The sequence below is a fragment of the Peromyscus californicus genome, unplaced genomic scaffold (genome assembly GCF_007827085.1).
Source record: "Peromyscus californicus insignis strain IS unplaced genomic scaffold, ASM782708v3 Scaffold_19__1_contigs__length_69161282, whole genome shotgun sequence".
NCBI lineage: Eukaryota > Metazoa > Chordata > Mammalia > Rodentia > Cricetidae > Peromyscus > Peromyscus californicus.
The window spans coordinates 13,005,967-13,027,977 of NW_026294491.1; the positions used below are offsets into that span (position 1 = coordinate 13,005,967).

A 22,011-nucleotide genomic window follows, 5' to 3' on the forward strand; every position below is an offset into this window, starting at 1 on the left:
TCTTCAAAGGACAGAGTAAGTGTACAACCCTTCAAAGGAAAAGGGAAGCATGGATCTGAGAACCTACAAGCTGTTACTGCAAATGCTCTCGATAACGTGTAACAGCTTAAAGGCCAACAAACACAAGACGTTCCATCAAAACCTATTCCAGCTACACTTAGGCAAGCTCATAAATAAGTAGCAACTCTAAATGAATGTAATTATTAATATGTGAAAAATGATTGTAATTATTAATATGTGAAAAACGACTTACGCCTGTGATGATTAATAAAATCTACACAGCTTGCTGAGGTTTTTAATTATTCATAATGAAAACAGAAAAGAAAAAAAATGTAAGAAAGTCAAATTAAGTAAAAAAAAGTCCTCTTCAAAATTAAAAATGAGAAATACAGTGTGAGTGGTCCTTATTTATCTTCCCATCAGTATTCAGAGACAAGGAATTTTCATAAAAAAAATTTATCCTTACAAGTTGTTTCCTACAAATTAATTTTAACTTATTTTTCATTCAGTTAAAACTTGACTACCCCGGCCCATGTTCACTATGCATTTATTTAAAATTCCATGGTTATTAATTTAAAAAATTACTTTGTTATGGCTGCACAAAAGATTTAAGTTAAAAAGTTCAAATAAGAGAAGTGTTATTAGACTACAGAATACATTATGATGTATTGTATAGTTCGTTCTTCAGGTACCAGCTGTACAAGCACCTATAAATTTTTTTTTCTGGGTGCTGGAGAGATGTCTCAGCAGTTAAGAACCGGTGCTGCTTCTGCCAAGGTCCTGACTTCAACCCCAGCACTCACTGTGGGGCTGCTCAGAACTGCCTGTGACATCATAACTTCAGTGCCCTCTTCTGGCCTCTGCAGGGAACTGCACCCATGTGCACAACTCCCCCATTAAAAATAAAATTATCTATCTATCTCTATCTATCTGTCTGTCTGTCTATCTATCTATCTATCTACAACAAATTACATAAATGATTGAAATTTTCAAATCAAATATGCTTGGTTAAAAATCCAAACATTTCAATATTTTCAATACAAACTTTTGAAAATAGTTCACGCAACACATTTTTAAAGCTGAATGAGATCTTAATGATTAAAGAATGAGAAAATCGAAACCTAGAATCGCTGTAACCCAAAAAGCAGACCTGATCCACATGCAAATGACAGAAAACTCCCTGCTGTGACAGAGTAGCTGTAATATACAGCTTGCGTGAATGAGCAGCACCAGGCTTAGCAGACAGCATCTGGTCCAGAGTGTGAACATGCTGGCTATTCTCCATCTCATCCCTTCTCTGAGGCATTTTATTTTTAAGGGTAGACCTAAAATATCCTCGGTGACGTCACTGCCATCAATTCCTGACTGACATTTTGATTCTCCCCAATGCTATGTGTATCCTTTTTTCCCCTTGTACCCATGGTTGGCCTGAATGTCACTTCACTCTAATTATACCCTTTAAAAAATTACTTTAATAGTTCCTCCTCCATTTCCTTAGCATCCCCTCTCTGTTACTGGCTGGTTGGGTGGGTGACTCAGTAATCTTTACTTTTTTTATTTTGAAGTTTTTTTTTTTTTTTTTTTTAACGTTCTGGCCACAGCCTCCCCTCTGTCTTCTCCCTCCAACCTCCCTCACACACCTTTGTCCCCATCCCCCAATCCACTCCTTGATGTGCTGTGTTTTGTTAGTGCTCCTGGAAGACCTGCCCTTTCCTGGACTCATTCGTCTTTAATCAGGGAGGAAGAGGTGAGTTATTGGTCTCCCAGCCCTTGTCTCTGGGCCCTCGATGCTGAGGCACATCCTGTGCCCCTCCTCCACCCATCTCAGCCCCAGCAGCTGGTCAGCAGGTAAAACTCCTGCAGGCAGATGGCTGCACCACCCCAGCCACCCACTGGACCCTGGAACCTTCAACCACAAACACACACAAGGAACCCATCCTCCCCCCGCCCCCCATCAACCATCAGCAGCACCCAGAGGCACAGACCCCACCTGCACTGATTGGAGGAAGAATCAACACCTGTGCCTATAATTACCCCAGCCCAGATGGGTAGACAGCAGTGTAAGAATACATTCAACAACATAAAGAGCAATATGGCACCACCAGAACCTAGTGGTTCTACAACAGCAACACCCGAACAACACCCCAGTGCAGCGGAAGCAGAAGTAAAGGACCTTAAAAATAACTTTATGAAGTTGATAGAGGCCCTTAAAGAGGAAATGAAAAATTCCCTTAAAGGAATTAAGAAATTGAGGAAAAGACAAACAAAAATTGGAAGAAATTGTGGTGATATTTTAATTGTGCTGAAATGTGATTTTATTTGTATGTTAATAAATAAATTTGCCTGGAGATCAGAGGTCACATAGCGAGGTCACATAGCCATAAACAGGAGTCGGGTGGTGGTAGCCCATGCCCTTAATCTGATCACATGGCAGGCAGAGTCTCTGTGTGGTCAAAGACACAGCCAAATGTGGTGACAGGCGTCTTTAATCCTAGTACCAAACATAGAGACCTGGAGGTCTGCATAGACAGGCAGTGACGAGGAAGTCATGTGGCTGGGCTTAGAGCCAATGAGAAGGCAGAACAGAAATGCAATAAAAACACAAGTTAGATGGGAAGAATCTCTGGGGAAACAATGGCAGTGGCGAGGTGGTACGATAAGGTAGCCGTGGCTCTTTGCTAGTTCTCTGATCTCTTTGGCTATTACCTCTGTATTTGGCTCTGTGTTTCCTATTTAATAAGACTGCTTAGAAATTTGTCTACAAGAAATCAATAATATTTAGTTGCAGTTTCCTCCTAGAGATTCTGATGCCTGCACCTTTGTGTAACACCAGCATGCTACAAATCATACATGTCTCAACATTCTTTAAACTGCATATTTTATTATCTGCATAGTACTTATCAAAATCTTTAACATGTCAAGTAGTTCTTATGGGAAGATTATAATGGCCAGTTATCTCTATTTTTTCTTAACTTTATGAAGACTTTAATATTATTTCAGTATTAATTTGGCATGTTTCATCTTGGTAAATTTTCTCTGTTTCTAACCTTTAAAGTTTAGAAACACACTCTCACAGTCAAGGTGTCATAGAAAGCAACAGAGTCATTTCAAGGAAACTGGAGTATGATCCTGCTGACCTGGATGACCTGCACCCACTCATTTAATAGGTTCAAAATCGTTTCTAGGCAGCTGTGTTGAGTTGACAGGTAAGCAGTTGGCTAAAGGAGATGAAACATGGGGCCTGGGGGCGGGGCGTATGGCTCAATCTGTGGAGTCCATGTGTTACCAGCATGAGTAACCCGAATAACAAACTGGGCATGGCGGCACAAGCTTGTAAGTCCTATGGTAGGGGTGTTGAGACAGACAAATCCTCAGGCTCGATGGACAGCCAGTCTAAGCTGAAAACCCAGTTCCTAAGGAGAGACCCTGTCTCAGAAAACAAGGTGGACAGCTCCTGAGTCAAGGCTTGAGGTTGACCTCTGCCCTGCACTTGTGTACTTACTCACACAAACTACGATGCTTTGAAATCTAGATGTGGAAACAGTGAGCAAAGTGGTTGAAGGAACATGGGCAAATGATTTTTAAATCTAGACTCTTGTAGTCGTGATCTGTGATAGAGGCTCAGGTCAGGCTCTGAGTTCAAGCACCAGAGGTTAAAATAGGAAAGAATGAAAGCAAACAAAAACAGATTCCAGGAAGATGAAAAGGCTGGTCTAGAACTCACAGAGATCTGCCTGGCTCTGCCTCCCGAGTGCTGGGATTAAAGGCGTGTGCCACCACCGCCCAGCCCAATTTATTTATTCTGAGAACTGATGATTAGGACCAGAAAAAAAGAGGCAAAATGGAATTTACCTCTCTAAAATTATGGGCAGCTGAAATTGGAGATCATTAAGGTTTCCTCAGATCCTGAGTGATCCATGTGGATACCTATGGCCTCATTTGACCCATATGCACTTAAAACCTGTCTCAGTCCTGCCTCTTCCAGAGTCGGGTTGAGAGGGGGATGTTCAACCCAGAAAGCCTCAAGTGGTACTCTGCTGCTGCTTGTGACTGACCACCATGCAGTGCTTGAAAGAGAAAATCTGAGTTCAGGTTCACCATGAGTTGCCATGATAAAAATGGAATGATTGTGGAACACAAAGGTCTGTTCCTAAAATCAAAGGATAAGATACCAGGAAAGTTTCAGAGCATGGAAATATCTGTTAGGGACGCCCTTTGAGAAAGGAGCACTTTACTCAGTGAATAAGACTCCTGATGTCTGTAACGTGTAATTTAGAGTGTAGGGATACAGGACTCTTCAGTTTCCTTAGTATTGCTTTGAAAACCCCTTCCCAGTGCCCACACTTACCCCATCTGGCCTTCCGTCTGAGGCAGTGACGATGAGGATGTAGCGGTCGGTGCTCTCCCTGTCTAGCGCCTTCCCTAGAGTGAGAATCCCCGTGCTAGAGGCAGAGAGAGAAACAAAAAGAAAGTGGGTCAAGTGAGCTGTTCTTTTTCCCAAATTGGATATAAAGGTCCCTGCAGACCTGGTCACCTCTCTCTCCTCTCCCTCCCTCTCTTCCCTATCCCCATCCCTATCCCTCCTCCTTCCACCCCCATTTCCTGCTTCCATCTCTACCCTTTATACATGTTCACACCTTATCTTTCCTTGTCCCCTTCCCCCATTTCTATTCCTTTCCACAAATAAAAACATTGCGTATCTTCTCTTATATATGTCATGAAGCAGAAGAGGGTCTCCTGGGAAGAGCTATTTTTGATTATTTTTATCCACTTTCCATAATCATAAACTGTGTATTAAAGTGAGATTCTAGGACTCCTGCTGAAATCGGAAGCAACTCTTTAAAGTTGTTGAGATCCTTAGCAATAATAGAAAACTGCAATCCTGAATGAGATCACAGAGATGGTTCTTTACCTTCTAGTGGAATAACCAAGCAAAACAACAGTGTTATGGTTAATTCATTCCTGGGAGAGACACACTGGGTGTTGTGTGTCATCATTTCAAAGTAAAAGGCTCCCTTGTTTCTAGGCAACATCACAATTCTCAGTCAAGACATTGTCCCATTTATTGCAAAATGATCCCTATGGAAATGGGAGACAATCTTTCCCTTTGACAAGTTCTGTGAGGAAGCCCATTTTCCTTTGCACTTCACATTTATGGAACTTATACAAAATCAGATAATTCAAAGATTATATTAAATGTGTAGTGTGCCAAATTTTTAATATTTATTTTTTTATTTTCTTATGTATATTTACATTTATAACTGTTCTGTAAAAGGGATCATATTGTATATTTTACATTCTTTATAATAAATTATAGTTAGTGTTCATTTAATAATATTTAGATACATACTTGTGGATGTACTAGAAATTACATTATTTGCTTATTTTTATGGAATTTAGAGTGACTCTCGATGTAAGTAAAATAAGTTACAAACAATACTTGAAAAAATTCTCATCCTTAGAATGATTTAATTCTACCCCTTACTACCCAGAATAAACATCCCCTTTGTATACTTTTCTCCAATGTAATATTTATAACAATTCAGTCTCCAAATTAAGTTCAAAATGTCTTTTTGGGTTTTGCTCTGGATGCTACAAACAACATTTTCATCAAGTACCAACTGTAGGAGAGCATTTATTTTAATGCAATAAACACTGAGATAATAATCAAGTATAAAACCTAGTTTGCTTTTAATTGATAAATAGGCTTTGTTTTAACTTAAATGCTTCGATTCTGAGAGTGGAATTTATATGATACTCATTGCACAGGGCAGTGAAAAGAGTCAGGGGAAAAATGGAATTCCAAACTCATTTGGTTGTTTTTTTTTTGTTGATGATGCCGACTTTGGAAGCTCTCAGAGCATATGGCAGGACTGTGAAACACTGACTAAAAACAGTTTAGTCCAAATAACTGAAAACCACTTCCAGAGCACATTCACAGTAATCAGGTTTGTATCAACGCTCTACACCGCAGATGCCTCAGGTAATGTCATTCTGTAAAAACATTCAAAGAGAAAAATAAGGCGGTTTTGGCTTCTCAGACACACTTAGAAACAACTTAAGAAATGGGAAGTCTGTCAACCTAGGTGTAGTACAATGATAAAAAAATGAATTGTTCCTGGCCTTGCTCTGTGTTGCGTTGTTACAGTCCTTCATTCCTTCTCTAACTCTCCTTGGGCATGAACTTTGAAAGTGACTTAGCTTTCTGTTTTGTAACAGTTTTTCACACAAATCTATCTTTCCTTGTCTATATGATTATGATGGAGATAATGTTCTCTCTATGCCTTCTGACTCCATGATGGAGGCAGTTGATTGTGGAAGAGAGAGTGAAATGTAGATAGTGTCTTTGAGTATTCAGAGCAGAGCGACGAGTCTGTGGAAAATATGAACATCTCTTGTGGTAAAGCTGGCCTGGAGGAACATTCTCACCAACGGGTGGAGGTCATGAGGCAGGGAACACTGTCTGCTTCAGGAGTGCAAAAAATTTCTTTTGTATGGTACATCAGATTGCTTCTGATAAAAATCCAACAATAGCACTGCTTGAGTTTTTTCACAGGACTGAAAACATGACTCAGATGTGAAGGCAGTGGGTGTGGTGAAGGAGGCAATTCCAAGATAGCATCTCCCCATCTCTGTGGAACAATCCTTTTGTATACTGTGAATATGTATCACTCTCATTGGTTAATTAAGAGTGGCCAATGGCCAGGCAGGATTATTGGGGCAGAGAGAATGCTGGGAAGAAGAAGGGCAAAGTCTGAGGAGTCAAGAAGAGATGCAAATGAAGCAGATGAACATGCAGTTCTGAGATAGGTACCAAGCCACATGGTAGAATGTAGATAAAATGTAGGTTAATTTAAGATGTACCAGCTAGTTAATAACAATCCTAACCTAATGGCCAAGCATTTAGAATTAGTAATAAGTGTCTGTGTGGTTATTTGGGAATAGCTGGCAGGACAGAGCTGACCTGGGATCCCAATGAAAAACTCTGCCTATACCCCACAGACCTTCAAAGCTTCAAGCACCCTGAGTCAGACCCACATTGAATGGGATTATGGAAAATTGTCAAATATTTACAGAATCCAAATGAAGACACAACAAAGAAAAATGTTAACAATCACGGGAGAGCATTATGGTGATTTTGTTTGTTTATTTCTAGTTTCCTGGTTCACATTGGTCTTGAGCAGCCATTTTCAATCTATGAGCCATGACCCCCTTCGGGGTCAAATGACCCTTTCACAGGGGTTGCATATCAGATACCCTGCCTATCAGATAATTCATAACAGTAGCAAAATTACAGGTATGAAGTAGCAACAAAAATAACCTTATAGTTGGGAATTACTACGACATGAGGGGCTGATTTAAGGGGTCATGGCATTAGGAAGGTTGAGAACCACTGATCTTGAGAGTGTAAAGAGAGAATTAATGCTCTGGACTTGTTATGGAGGGACACACCTATAACTTTCACGAGGAATTGTGGCTGTCTTATTGAAAGGTTGTCAGCTTCAGTAAGCAATATTGTACAGCACTTTCCTTGCTTGAACTTAGAACTCACTCATGGAAGAAAAACACTGGGTGTTCTTTAAAACCACTGAAGGTACGAAAGAACCTGAAACCTGAGGCAAAGCGCATCCTACCCTCAAGATCCTAGAATACAAACCCAGCACACAATTTCAGGTTGATCGGATCATCGCCAATCGGAATAGAATATCCAATGTACAAAACTAAGGTCCCAGAATGAATTATGTCTATGGCAAAGTTTCAGCAAAGGTATCAAAACCATTCAACCGGAAAAAATTGTTTTAAACCAGTTATGGTGTGAAAACTGAAATCTATATTCAATACTGTAAAGGATACTACTTAAATATCTGCAGTAATTAACTCCAATGTATTAATTATATCATTATAGGATATAAAACCAAAGGAGCCTCATATGGCAACATCAAGGACATTATTTATGACTTGGATTCAGCAATGGCTTGTTGGGTAAGATGCCAAATACACATGAAGCAAAAGAAACAGTAATTCTATTGGACTTTGTCATAAGTACAACATTTTGCATCAAAAAGCACTATCAGTGATGTGAGAAGCCAATAAAGCAGAAGAAACTGTTTTCAAATTCTATATCAAGCAAGCATGTAGCTTCAGAACTACCCAGGACTCATGCCACTAACCAGGAGGGAACCAGTTAAAATGTAACAAAGGATCAGAGCAGATGTTTTCTCAAATAAAGTGCATAGAGAAAGGGGTCATAAAGAGGTGTTCAAAGTCATTACTTACTCTTGCAGGAAATGCAAATAAAGGGCACACAGAACTATCACTTCACACTCACTGATAGTTATAATCAAAGAAGAAAAACCATAGTAAAAATATTTGATACTAAGTGTTGGTAACATTATGGGGGAAATTAGAATCCTTATCCATTGCCAGTGAAAATGAAAAATGGTTCAGAAAATCTTGTAAATTGGTGCTGAGAATATAAAATGATTCAGACTCTAATAAAAGCATTTAACAATCTCTGAAATCATTATGATACATATTTACAATATTCCCTAGCAATTCTGCTTTTGAGTATACAGCCCAAACCAACAAATTATGTACTTAGACACATATAAACACATGTATATTCATCACAGTGTCAATAACCAAAAGGAATAAATATAATTCAAATACCTGCTAAGGAGAGAGTAAACACATTATTGTTCATGTGTATAGCATAATAGTGTGCATATAAAGCAAGGCAGAGCAGCTATTCCTGCTAAATAGAGATGTGAGAGGAGCCAGACACATTTTTACCTTCCTGTCCACTGTCATCTTCTGGTTTTTGTTCTCAGGAATCCTGTGTGTATGTGTGTGTGTGTGTGTGTGTGTGTGTGTGTGTGTGTGTGTGTGTGTGTGTGTGTGTGTGCCTGTTCTGTGTACTTCAAGGAAATGAAAATAGAATTATATGATAATTTTGGATTTATTATCACTTAAAAATGTGTTCTCAAAGTATGTCCTTACTGAATCATGTCTCAGTTATTCATTCTCTTTTATCAATGAATAAAAATACATTATGTAGATAAAGAACACTGCTTATTTATTGTGGATGGATATGTGAGTTGGTTCCACTTTGTGCATATCTATGCTTGCAATGAACATTATTTCACATATTCTATACATAGGTATGACCTAAATTCTGCTCAGTGGACATGAAGATAATTACCTAGTTATAGGGATATATTATAACATGTGGAGAAAATTCCCAGCTTTGTAAGCATATGTTCTCCATAGACACCCATGAGGACTCCCTATCCCCATGTTCGGACTCTTGCTTGTTCTTCATACTCCTTTTTACCTGCATGTGAACTCCTCTAATTCCATAGTTTTAATTTGCATTTTCTGAATGAAAGAAACTATATTTCTATGTGCTCATTGGCTATCATTTATGCACACACACACACATACACACACACACAGAGAGAGAGAGAGAGAGAGAGAGAGAGAGAGAGAGAGAGAGAGAGAGAGAGAAAGAGAGAGAGAGAGAGAGAATGATGGAATAAGGGACAGAAGGGGTGTCTCTTCAAATCTTTGCCTATTTTTAATTAGCTTCTTTCTCTTTTTACTTTTGGGTTTTTATGAATTTTTGATATATAGTTATTACAATATACATTATTTAAAGTATTTTATACAAGTGTGTAGGTGACCTTTCATTTCAATGCTGATGCTGGTGCATCTTGAAACATATTTCTTTTTAAATTTTGGATGAGCATCAATATACTTTCTTAATAATAATTGTGAATGTTGTGCTATATATGTAGATAGCCCATTGCCTAATTTATATATATTGTATAATTTTTCTTCTAAGAGTTCTGAAGTTTTACTTCTTGTATTCAGATATGCAACCTATTTTCAGTTATTTTTTAAGAATGGTGTTATGACTTGACTTCATTCTTTCTCACTGTGTCCAAAACTCACCAGCTGAAAGGACAACTTGTTATTGATAGGATGGGTTCTGACCCCATTTGGTAAGTGTTAGGGGTGTTTCTAGATTTGTAAATGTATCCCAGTCTTGGCTTGGATACTTAGCCTAGCACTACCACAGTTTCAATAAAACAGTGTTTTACATAGTTTTATTTTTAATGGAAATTACAAACTGTGGTCAACTTATGGTTTTAATGTATCTGTGAAGGAAATTTCAAATAGATAAGATTTTCTATTGTTAAGTAGAAATTATTTATCAAACCTTTAAATCCAGAGAGGTGAGAAAAACTGTTACTGTCTGCCTAAGGCTTTCTGAAAGGACTTGACCGTTTCTCATAAAGTTTTATTATGTTAAATTTTGTTTGTCATAAGATTAAAAGACCCACCCATGGCCCACTTGATTAGAAACCACATGTTCTAGGGACAGAAGCAGTGACTATCCTATTGGAACCATGATAAGTCATCTCTCCCTTCATTCAGTGAGAGAAGATACTGGTTGCAGATGTGGAACATCAGTTCTGCTCTTGGTGCATGAGCTGGCTTTTTGGAACCTAGGGCCTATGCTGAAACACTTTGCTCAGCCTTGGTGCAGGGAGGAGGGGACTAGACCTGCCTCAAATGAATCTACCAGGCTGGGCTGAATCCCCAGGGGAGACCTCCCCAGGGGAGGAGGTGGGAATAGGGGGTGGGTTGGGGGGAAGGCTGGGGGATGGGAGGAGAGAGGACAGGGGAATCCGTGGCTGATATGTAAAATTAAATTAATTATAAAATAAAAATATTTATAAAAAAACACATTAACAAAAAGAAAGAAAGAAAGAAAGAAAGAAAGAAAGAAAGAAAGAAAGAAAGAAAGAAAGAAAGAAAGAAAGAAAGAAAGAAATACCCCCAAAACTGGATTCCTTCTGGAACATTAAAGAAAAAAAAAAAGAAAGAAAGTCCCGCAACCTCACTGCCATCATGATGCGGAGTAGAAGCCTGTGGGGTCTGTACATTGACCATCTTCTCGAATGCCATCACCCATTCCAACAGCTATGACCTGAGTGTCTCTGATATGCTGAGAGCAGATAGACCAAAAGAGGTGCTGCAGTTTTATTTTATCATGGATGTGATGTAGCACACCTGGTTACCAAGCCTCCCTTCAAGTGAATGAGTTAGTGCTGTATTCTTTGTAGAAATGCCCTAGTTGCTATGAGCAACTGCCAACTTCACAGGCATCTAATTAGTCCAAGCCTTTGCCTGCAAAGGCAAATTTTTCCACCTCAGTGGATTTTACTTGATAAAATTGTTTAAGATAAACCAATAGTCTCCAGGGATAGGTTTTGAGTTTAGAATTACCCCCAGTGCTCGTTAACATTCATAGAAAAAAAATGTAAAATAAAGCTACAAACAGCTGCAAGTCTGTCCTCTTGCTAACAGCATGTTGTTTGACATTAACAGGGGGCAGTCAAGTATAAATCACTTCCTTGTAACTCACGTTTCTGAAAGATTGAAAACTCGCTGAGGGTCTCCGTTCTCGATGGCATATGTGATCGGGTCTCCCTCTCGATCAGTTGCCTTCAGAGAAGAAAACATAATTCAATTACCAACTAATTACAGAATGTTCAAACTATTAGTGTTAAGGAACAAAGAATGGCCTAATGTCAAGAGACTGAACGAAGAATTTTATACTGAACCTTGGCATTTTTGACAGCACAAGGAATTTTATGTGTGTGTAATAGTGATAGAAGTTAATTTATGTAAGCTAATGAACTTAACGATTTTATTTTTAGGCACCTATGTCTGAAATGTAATCAAATATGTTAAATGCTACCTATATAACTGGTTAAAATGTCATTATATTATTTAAACATTTTTTTCTATTTAAATACTTTGATATAGTTATATACATTATGGTCAAATGTATCAAGACAATATTCAAATCTGCAAAACAATTCTGATTAACAATCTTGAATCCGATGTCAGACTACACTTATCAGCTGTGTAACTCTTTCTCAACTTTTTCACTCCTAACAAAGAGGTCTATGGCACCAAGTGTAATGGAAGTTGAGAGATCCAAACTGAGACACGATATCAAGGCTGGTATTTAGAATATTGCAAACTTTCAGTGCATCTAACTATTTTGTTGTTGGCATTGTTTTCTCCTTCCCCAATCTTAGTCTGAGAAGCAAAACCCTATATCTTCTCACACTAAGTTCTCTGTCTCTCTCCTCTGACACAGAGACATAAGCGTGTATTGTGGGAAGAGGTCTATGTTTGCCCATTAAAAACATTTAATATTTTCTTTTTAAATTTGCCATCAAATTCCCCAACGAAGTCAAGGATAAAAAGGGGACTCCAATGGTTATGTGAGGAATATCACAGGGAAGTCATGGATGGAGAATGGAGTCTGAATGCTGTGTAAAGGATGTCAAGGGACTTCTCTGATCTTATCCTAGGGAGAGGGGATTATCCACGGGGTGAGATGAATTGTATCTGTGGGTCACTGTTCAGGCACAGCCTGTCCCTTGGGTAACTCTTGTCTGTGACTAACCAGACACCAGGCTTTGCTCTGGCAGCTAGTATTGCCTTGGAGTTGGAAGACTCAGGAAAGGGTTTGTCACTGGAAAACCTTCAGTAGGATATTAAGTGTACCAGATAATCACAGCACAGTATGCAATCCATGCCCCACTAGACAGGAAAGCCATTTCTATTATGGGTCAACCTATCTGACATGCTACACGACCTGAACATGCAACATCCCTTCAAACTGCCACAGTGCAGCTATGAAACTCCTTCAGCACAATGTGTTCCTAGACTCCAGGGACATCTGAATAGTTACACTTCAGTTTGTAATAAACTAACTTATCCCATATTATGAGTTTCTGTCTGATCTGTCTTGTGCATGGCCAGTTCCTCTCTGTGACTCATGTTTCCCTATATCTGTCTCATTTATGAACCCAACAGGAATCTGTTGTTGGGCCATCAACATGGCTCAGTGGGTCAAGATACCTGCCACAGAGTCTCCATGCCCCAGGACCTACATGGTGCAGAGATAACTGACACTTGGAATTGTCCTCTGACCATTCTCTATGCACTGTAGAATGTGGATGACCATACTATCCACTATACACACAAATGAATAAATGTAATAATAATAAAAAGAACCCATTACTTTCATGCCTCCACATCTCAGAAAGAACCAATGTCTCCACTCCCCCGTCACCTTTCTGGCCGTCTCCCATCCTTTAGCCTACATCTTGCATCCTCCTGCCTTCTCAGGCCGACACACTTCACATACTTTCACCTCACTCCCAGTCTAACCATTGGCAAGTTCCACTGGCTGTTTTTGTGATGCTTGACCATGACGAGTTCTGCTGTGGGATGTTCTGTATGGCAAATGTATTGCTGATTAGTCAATAAATAAAACACTGATCGGCCATTGGCTAGGCAGGAAGTGTAGGCGGGACAAGGAGGAGACTAAAGCTGGGAAGTGGAAGGCTGAGTCAGAGAGACACTGCCAGCCGCCATGATGAGAAACAGCATGTGAAGATGCCGGTAAGCCACGAGCCATGTGGCAAGGTATAGATTAATGGAGATGGATTAATTTAAGCTGTAAGAACAGTTAGCAAGAAGCCTGCCACGGCCATACAGTTTGTAACCAATATAAGTCTCTGTGTTTACTTGGTCGGGTCTGAGCGACTGTGGGACTGGCAGGTGATAGAGATTTGTCCTGACTGTGGGCCAGGCAGGAAAACTCTAGCTACAAATGGTGTCCAACGTGGTGGCAAGAGTTTCCACCTAAAACCTGAGAAAAGATTCTAAAACGGAGCTAAAAACAGCTTCCTAATCGTCTCTCTCAAATGAGCGGCAGCTGCCAGTTTGAGCTACTGGTGGGTTCCTAGCATGTGCGCTCGACCTGCAGTATGGCGGGAATGAGTCCTCTGCAAGTGGCACATTAAGCTGCGTGGTGGATTTAGCCTTTGCAGGTACAAAACAAAGAGGTTTCTGGGCTATACGCTGCTTGGATAAAAGCATAGAGACCCACGATAGCTCCCAGAGCTGGTGGAAAACGCCACGTTGGGAAGCTGAGGTGGGTGGAGCCAGCAGCCACAGCTGCTGCAGTTTAAAGCAATAGATTCACAATAAGACAGATTCAGATGTAATAGTTTACAATGTGTGTAAAAGATGCGTAGACTTGAAAGAGACAAAAAAGATGATATACAGAGTTATAGAAACAAATACATAGTTTTAAAAAATAAAGTCTTTAAAGAGACAGTAAAGGTAGTATAAAATATAAGCCATGTAAAAATGGATATTACACAGAGAATCTGCATTGTGTTGTCTTTGGGACTTGTAACTGCAGAAAAACATTTGATTGTAAAGGAAGCTGAGTTAAACCAATATGTATACTTTAAAGATACCTTGACTTCAAAATTTGGATGTAAGGATATGTTGCTTTGGAAAAGAGACTCTGCTTTTGTTCTCACAGAAAGCCAAAGGCTATGGATTTGTTCCAGATTAAGATACATCAGGTTTGACCAGCCAAGACCCCCTGAAAGGTCTCCGATGACACCATGGCCAAAATGATCCAACATCCAGAATTGTTTCAAGGCAACTGGCTCAGACGATACACCCTCATGGACTATTCCATAATCCTAAAATTTTCTTTGTGTCCCCATAAGATACAGCACCCCCCTCCAGCAGGAAGTAGTAAGAGAAGCTACGCCCAAATTTCCAAATTATATGTAATTTTACTTTGTTAAGGTTAAAACCGTCCTTTTTAAAAAAAAAAAAAATGGGGGAAGTGCTGTGGGATGTTCTGTATGGCAAATGTATTGCTGATTAGTCAATAAATAAAACACTGATTGGCCATTGGCTAGGCAGGAAGTGTAGGCGGGACAAGGAGGAGACTAAAGCTGGGAAGTGGAAGGCTGAGTCAGAGAGACACTGCCAGCCGCCATGATGAGAAACAGCATGTGAAGATGCCGGTAAGCCACGAGCCATGTGGCAAGGTATAGATTAATGGAGATGGATTAATTTAAGCTGTAAGAACAGTTAGCAAGAAGCCTGCCACGGCCATACAGTTTGTAACCAATATAAGTCTCTGTGTTTACTTGGTCGGGTCTGAGCGACTGTGGGACTGGCAGGTGATAGAGATTTGTCCTGACTGTGGGCCAGGCAGGAAAACTCTAGCTACAGAGTTCCTTTCTTACCACGGACTTACTTCAGGTATAGTGGTAAATAGCATTTTAGCAAGAAGCCCAGGTATTATTCTTATACCATCAACGTGATCAGTTTTCAATTAGCTTCACAAAGGAACCTTCGTTTCTAGGTCCAAACATTATTCCTTCGGGTAGTTGCCATGTCATATGTACACACACACAAAGAAAATGAAATACAAATAGAAAAGCACAGGGAAATCTAGGAAGCATTCTATTAACTGTAGATACACAATCCTCAACTTTGTGAAGTTATCTACAACATCTCATAAAGTAAGAAAAAATTTACTCAATGGCTATTCCTCTCACTTTTCTGTTTGCAGGAAAAAGGTAACAGAACCTAGAGAGTGCCTTTTATTACTAAGGAGTTGACACTAAAACTTTTGCCACTTGTTCTGTTGTCCCTGTTCCAAAGAACTTGCCTTTTACTCATTGCTTTGTAGCTGGGATTTTTTGCTGTTGTTTGTTTTTCTCTTTCTTCTGGAACAAGTTACCACTGTAAGTTTTCAAAAGTTCTAAGATATAGCTTCTAAAACAGGGATTCTATGTAAACCCTTATTAAGTCTTGATTAATATTGAATCTTGGGAATAGAACCCAGGGCTCTCTGCCCGCTAAGCACTCTACTGCTGAGCTACACCCCCATCTCAGGGTATTGAATCTTACCTTTTAAACACCTATCTATCTATCATCCATCTATCTATCTATCTATCTATCTATCTATCTATCTATCTATCTATCTATCTAATGAGGAACACATGTAATGAGGGATGAATATGGAGGTCAGAGGACAACTTGCATGAATCAATTTTCTCCTTCCAACATGTGGGTCCTGGATATCTCACTCCAGTCATCAGACTTGGTGGCAGGCACTTTTGCCTACTGAATCACCTCACTGGCTGGCCCATGGATCCTTTAATGTGCAGGAGTGACTACAATTGATGATATTGGTGATGAAGGATCTGTGGATACAGCACAACTTCATTTACATCATTCTCTTGTGGTGTTAGTAAATTACAGTTTTATCTGAGGTTAACAGGAATTTTACTGGTAGATAAAAATGCAGAATAGTCCAGTTTTGCTATTATTTCTACCTTCACTTCAACCAGAGTACTTTGTGCTCTACTTAATTGAAAGTTGTGTCTTTTTAAATCTTGAGATAGTGTTTTTTCTTGAAAAGGGGAAGTTTAGTTCTACCATACATTTTTCATGTACTAAGTAGGAATCACTCCACCTTATTGCAAAATATTTCAAACATATTTATTTTATGTAAGTCCAGTGGGAAATGAGCCCTTCTTTTCAAGAGTTTGAAAAGTGCAATATAAATTATAAATAACAAATAATAAAACAAATATGAAAGTGCCATATCTTTGCTGGACTCAGAATCCACTGGGAGGCTGTGGAGTCCGCTGCCAGGTTGGTCCCTGCCTGTCTTCTATTCTGAGGCAAGATACCTGTGTCTAAAAAAGCTAAACCATGAGGACCATATCTCCTCCCTCATTAGCCTTATATTTATTGGGCAGTTCACCTGTGTCAAGCCCTGGAAGGTCAGGGGTGAACAGCCCAGATAAACCACTGCCTGCTCAGCTCACACCCCACCGGGGAGCCAAGGGCAAACAAAACAGCTAATTCTAATGCAGAATTTTCAGATCCTTGTGAAATAATCCAGGAAGCGCATCTAGAGATGATGGTACCTTCTCCCTTCACCAATGAGTGATGGGAACAGCGTGACTTAGCATGTGAAACTCCAGCACTTGCTTGACTAGGAGGTAGGAGAAACGCAGGCCTGTGGAGAGCAATCCAGGCAGGGGTGGGAAGCTGAGAGAGGAGGAACGTGCTCAGTGGGTGTGGGGAAGAGCCAAGAGCGTGTTAGCTTGGTACACAGAAGACAAGGACGGGCGTTTGCTTGGCCACTGACCTCAAGCTTAATGACTGATTGATGTTGACTTTGGACAGATAGCAAGTGATGGTGTTTAGCCATCAGCTTGCTGGTATGTGTTCAATTGAATGGCTTTAATAAAGCTAAGTTTTTCTTTCATTATTGCTGAAGGACAAACAGTGCCTTTGAAAACAACTCTTTATAGTCAATTCAACCAGATGACTCAATTTATCTGTTATGAAATTACCATCTTCTTTTCCTTTTATTTTTGTTTACAATATAATTACATCATTTCTCCCTTCCCTCACTTCCTCCCTCTGAATCCTCCCATATACCCTTCTTTGCTCTCTTTCAAATTCATGGTATCCTTTTTTAAAAAAAAAATCAATTGTTACTATGTGCATACATGTACACATTTCAGGGGCACAGAAAATTCTCAAAAACATTCAAGTAAGCAATGTTCTCGGAGTGTAGAAAATAATTTTGAAAAATAAGCAAATCTATAAACAGTATTCCATCAAGTTACAGAGGAGCAGAGCCATCAAATGCCATCTGGTAGAGTGCACCTTACACACATAGAATGATGGTACACATTTCAGAGTACATTAAGACAAAACACCAGCCTGTGGTGACTACAGGAGACCCAAGATCAATGGGTTTAGATGGAGCTTCTCTCACTGAGGCAAACAGGTCCTGACTGAAGGTGTTAAGTACTTGAGAGCAAGAACTGAAACTCGGTTTAGCGAAACAGTGTCTTACTCTTTTTGAAAGATTTTTCTCCTTGCTTTCTTTTACGTGGTAGATGTTTTGTCTACATGTATGCCAAGGTGCCACACATCTACGGCAACAGTGTCTTGAAATGTGTGCCTACTCCTGGTGTTAAACTGTTGGGCCTTTGATAAAATGATATCATCATGAACATGTTTTGATAGATTAACATGTGTACCCTATTTATGTGAAGGATTGTTGATATAAAAATCAGTTTTCAAAATAAGCTCAAGTTCAAAAGATCTAACAATTAAATAGTCAAAATATGTGAAGTAAATATTACATGTAATGCATAATTCTGAAATTAGTAATGTACCTAAATATGTGACAAAATGAAAATATGCTTCAGTATATAATAATGTTGAAAATAACACAGTGAAAGGCTATAACTCCTCAAATGCTTCTTTTTTTCTTTCAGAATTGTATGGTAAACAATCCACAAGAAGGAAGCCACACAAAATGCTTCAGGCTGAAGAGCCAGAGCAGAGTCTCTGCTGAAAGGATTAGAAAGGGGCAGATTTTAAACTAAGTGTGTGCAATACTCAGAAATGAATAGTGGTTAACATGGGTCTCTGTTTACTTGTTCCATGTTGGGAAATGCCTGTAAACCAGAAACCCTAAAAAGGAAAGTCTCCAGACTTTGGATGATTTAGGAGAATGTTTACAAGGTCCAGTTTCAATTTGCTTTCATTTAATACACAAAATTAGTATTTTTGAGACACAATAAAACTTAATCTATTCTAAATACATTTTCAGTTCTGTGTATGGCTCTCAAGAACAATCAGCAAAATAAATGTAAAAATAACAGAAATGCTCAAATTAGTGACTCTTTACATCCACAGGACATTTTAGATCTCACATATCAGTCCTTAAACCACACAACCTTCTTGTCTGGTGAGAACCGCCATCTCTACCTCCATGTGGATAACATATTGAGTTTCCAAAGAGTTAAAAGACTCTTGAAGTTCACACTCAGCTCACTGTCCTCGATGCTTTTAAGCACTTTCTTGTTAGAATCCAAGCGAATTCTCTGTGTGAAGAGTACCCTCTTTTCAAGGTGTGAGTTCCACGTAGCTGCCTTGCTCCTCACTACTATTTCCAGATTGTTCTGAAGATTACTCAGCTCTCATTCCAACACCCTATTCACTCAACTGTAGGTATCAATTACAAGCCTTCCTTGTGCATGTCTTCATTCTACATGAATGAACAATCTTCCCATATTTTGCTCAGTGTCAATCTCATTGCCTGCTTTGTTAATCTAATCAATTGTTTTAAATAACACATAAGTCCTCAAGATACTGTGCTTTTCTAGCTCCTGTTGTTACAGGCTTGGATATAAAGTATCCTTCACAAAGTTTTGTGTGTTGGAGGGTTGGAGATGCTGGAAGCTTCATGAGGTATGTCCTGCTAGGAGGAAGTAGGTTCCCATAGCAGAAGCTCAGGGACAGCTGGTCCTTGCCCTTCTCCTCTCTCTGCTTCCTGTCTCCAGTGAAGTGAATCATCTCCCTTTTGCTCACACCACCACCATGTCATGTCATAGTTCATAGGCACAAGCCACCATGGACTGACCCCTCTGAACCAGAACAGACCTTCCCTTCCTTAGGCTGTTTAGGTCATGTATTTTGATCACAAAAACAAAACAAGAAAAGTAACAAATATGTTCTTATTCCAAAGCATACATCAAACTACCCAGTCAATTTCTTCAGTAGCTGCATCAAGAGTTAGGGTAGAGTGTAATGATATTTTCTCATAGCTCTAAGGACTAGGAAGTTCTGAGTCAATGTAGCAACACAGCTATGCCTGTAGTGGCAAAGTTTCTCCAGTCCCACCTGGCCCTGTGGTCCCATAGCTGTGTGTGTACTGAGGACACTCTTTCTGATTTGTGAATGGTTGTTATACTGACTCATACAGTGGGAAATCCAGACTTCAGGTTTCTTCCACTATCAGGACAATAATTCTCTTTTATGTGTCCTCCATCAGCAGGACTGAATTGCTTCCCAGAAACTCTACAAATAACATCCCTTTGAAGATTTAGACTTTAACCCCATGAATTTGGGGGAAACATACACATCCAGAGTAGATATCCAAAAAGAATTTCATGTTTAATATTTCCCCCAAATTTTTAAATTATTTTTCTGGAACTTTTTATTTTAATTTTATATTTTCAGTTGTGTAGAATATTGCAAAGACAACACTTCTTATTCCTTCTTTCCCATATTCACACTGACAAATAATAGTTTCTTTTCATAAAATATATTTTCTAGGCTTAGTGTGGATATAGTATGTCAACTGATCTCCACATTTTTTCACATGATTTAATTGCAGATTTTCATATAGAGCTATAATTATCCCTTTGAAATTTAATTTTGTAGTCCAATTCTTTCAATGGTAACTAATTTTACTTAAAGAAAGTATAGTCATGTCCCACGTGGGATGTTCTTCTGAGTGACATGACAGGGCACATGCACACTGGTGATTCTGTAAATTTGTATCAACAGGTGATATTATAGGTATCTTGGACTCTGTAAATACATGCTGGTGTTTACATGATGAAATTACTGAAAGGTATGGTTTTCAGAACACACCCCAGTGGTTCCATACAGGTCACTGCACACCTACTTGCTCATCCCTATGCTATATCTACCCCATCTCCCTCCATAGTCTGCAGCTGGAGAGTACCACAAGAGACCAAAGCCAACAATGTATCTACAAATACTCATGTATAACACATATTGCTAAATGGTCTAATTAATAGAAAACCTACAGCCAGATATTGGGGTGAAAGCTGAAAGTTCAGAGGAATAGAACAAGCCAGCCACAAATTCTTACCGCTAGAAAATCCTCAGCCCAAGAGAGCTACTTCCTGTATATTCACACTTTATATACCTTTCTGTGCCCTGTCATCTTACGTCCTCTTTCTGCCCAGCTCTATCACTTCCTGTCTGTCTGTACAGACCTCCAGACCTCTATGGTTAACTAGTGCCAGGATTAAAGGCATGTGCCACCACATCTAGCTCTGTTCCCAGTGTGGCCTTGAACTCACAGAGATCTGGATGAACCTCTGGCTCCTGAATGCTAGGATTAAAGGCGTGTGCTACCACTACCTGACCTCTATGTTTAACATAGTGGCTGGCTTTGTCCTCTGGTCCCCAGGCAAGCTTTATTTGTTGATAAAATATCACCACACCCATGCACAAACTCTTGTGTAGAGTGTTCACTTGGATTTTTTTTCATGACCCACAGACTGACAGGCATTTGATGCACACACTGGGCTACATTACCCAGAGGCATTTAGAGAATCTCTGACTACTACATACTTCAAAGGCTGACATATACATCATATTAGGCAACCTCCTGCTCTGGGGGATGCCATTCAAGCTACAGCACACATGCACAGGGCCAACTAGTGCAGGTTTATCCTTGCTCAGCCCATGAAGACTAAATTGCTCCCTGTCATAACTGGCATACTAGAGTCACTATGCTATATCTGCACTAGCCTGTAGAGACAGACATGGGCACTGTATGCTCACGGCAGAAGGGTGCTCCACTTCCACAGTTGTGTGCACCATGCCTTCGCAGGATGTTACAGTGTTCCCAGTGTTCACAGCCTTTCAAAGTGGATGATGCTCTGATTCACTGCTGTACACACTACTCCCAAGGCCATCAGCTGAAGTTGTAGATTCTATATGGAAACTGTATCATGACGTCCAATTGAAACCAAATCCACACCCTAAAATATATCTTTAGGAAAAAGAAAGCTATTTACTGTGAAATCTCTATAAATAAATAAACTGATATGACAGATGGACAAATATCAAAGTGGGTTGTATAAGAATCAAGGACATGTGACAAGAATCAAGGACATGTGCTAGCTCAAAGGGAATACAAAACATTTTATCAAAAAGGGAATACAAAACTTTTTATCAGCAAACTCCAAAAAAAAGAAGAAAAAGAAAAAATAAAGGAAGAAAGAAAATTAATGAAATGTCTAAAAAGAGTCTTTAAAAACTGGTTACATGAAATGTCTGTGAAATACAAGGATATGTAAATGATTTATAAAAACAGCATGGTACAAATGAGAAACTCAATGAAGAAATTGAGATCATGTTCAAGAAGTAGTCATTTTGGACGGATGACCTCACAGGTCAAATGAATGATATCAGCAAAACTTCTCACCAACAGAGTACCTCAAGCAGAAGAAAGAATGT

The 22,011-nt window shown here is 39.4% G+C and overlaps 1 protein-coding gene across 11 annotated transcripts in view; it reads right to left on the reverse strand.

Annotated features, from left to right (window-relative positions):
• The window catches only part of Pcdh15 (protocadherin related 15), a 1,435,070-nt gene that overhangs the window by 230,393 nt on the left and 1,182,666 nt on the right, over positions 1-22,011 (reverse strand). For all 11 annotated transcript variants that reach the window (XR_008219809.1, XR_008219808.1, XM_052744717.1 and 8 more), the window contains 2 exons: positions 11,435-11,514; positions 4,349-4,442 (listed from right to left, as the gene is read on the reverse strand). Coding sequence is in view for 9 of the 11 variants with exons in the window: in XM_052744717.1 (XP_052600677.1) it covers positions 4,349-4,442; positions 11,435-11,514 (174 nt within the window). In the remaining 2 variants the exon portion in view is untranslated. The remainder of the gene's footprint in view (positions 1-4,348; positions 4,443-11,434; positions 11,515-22,011) is intronic.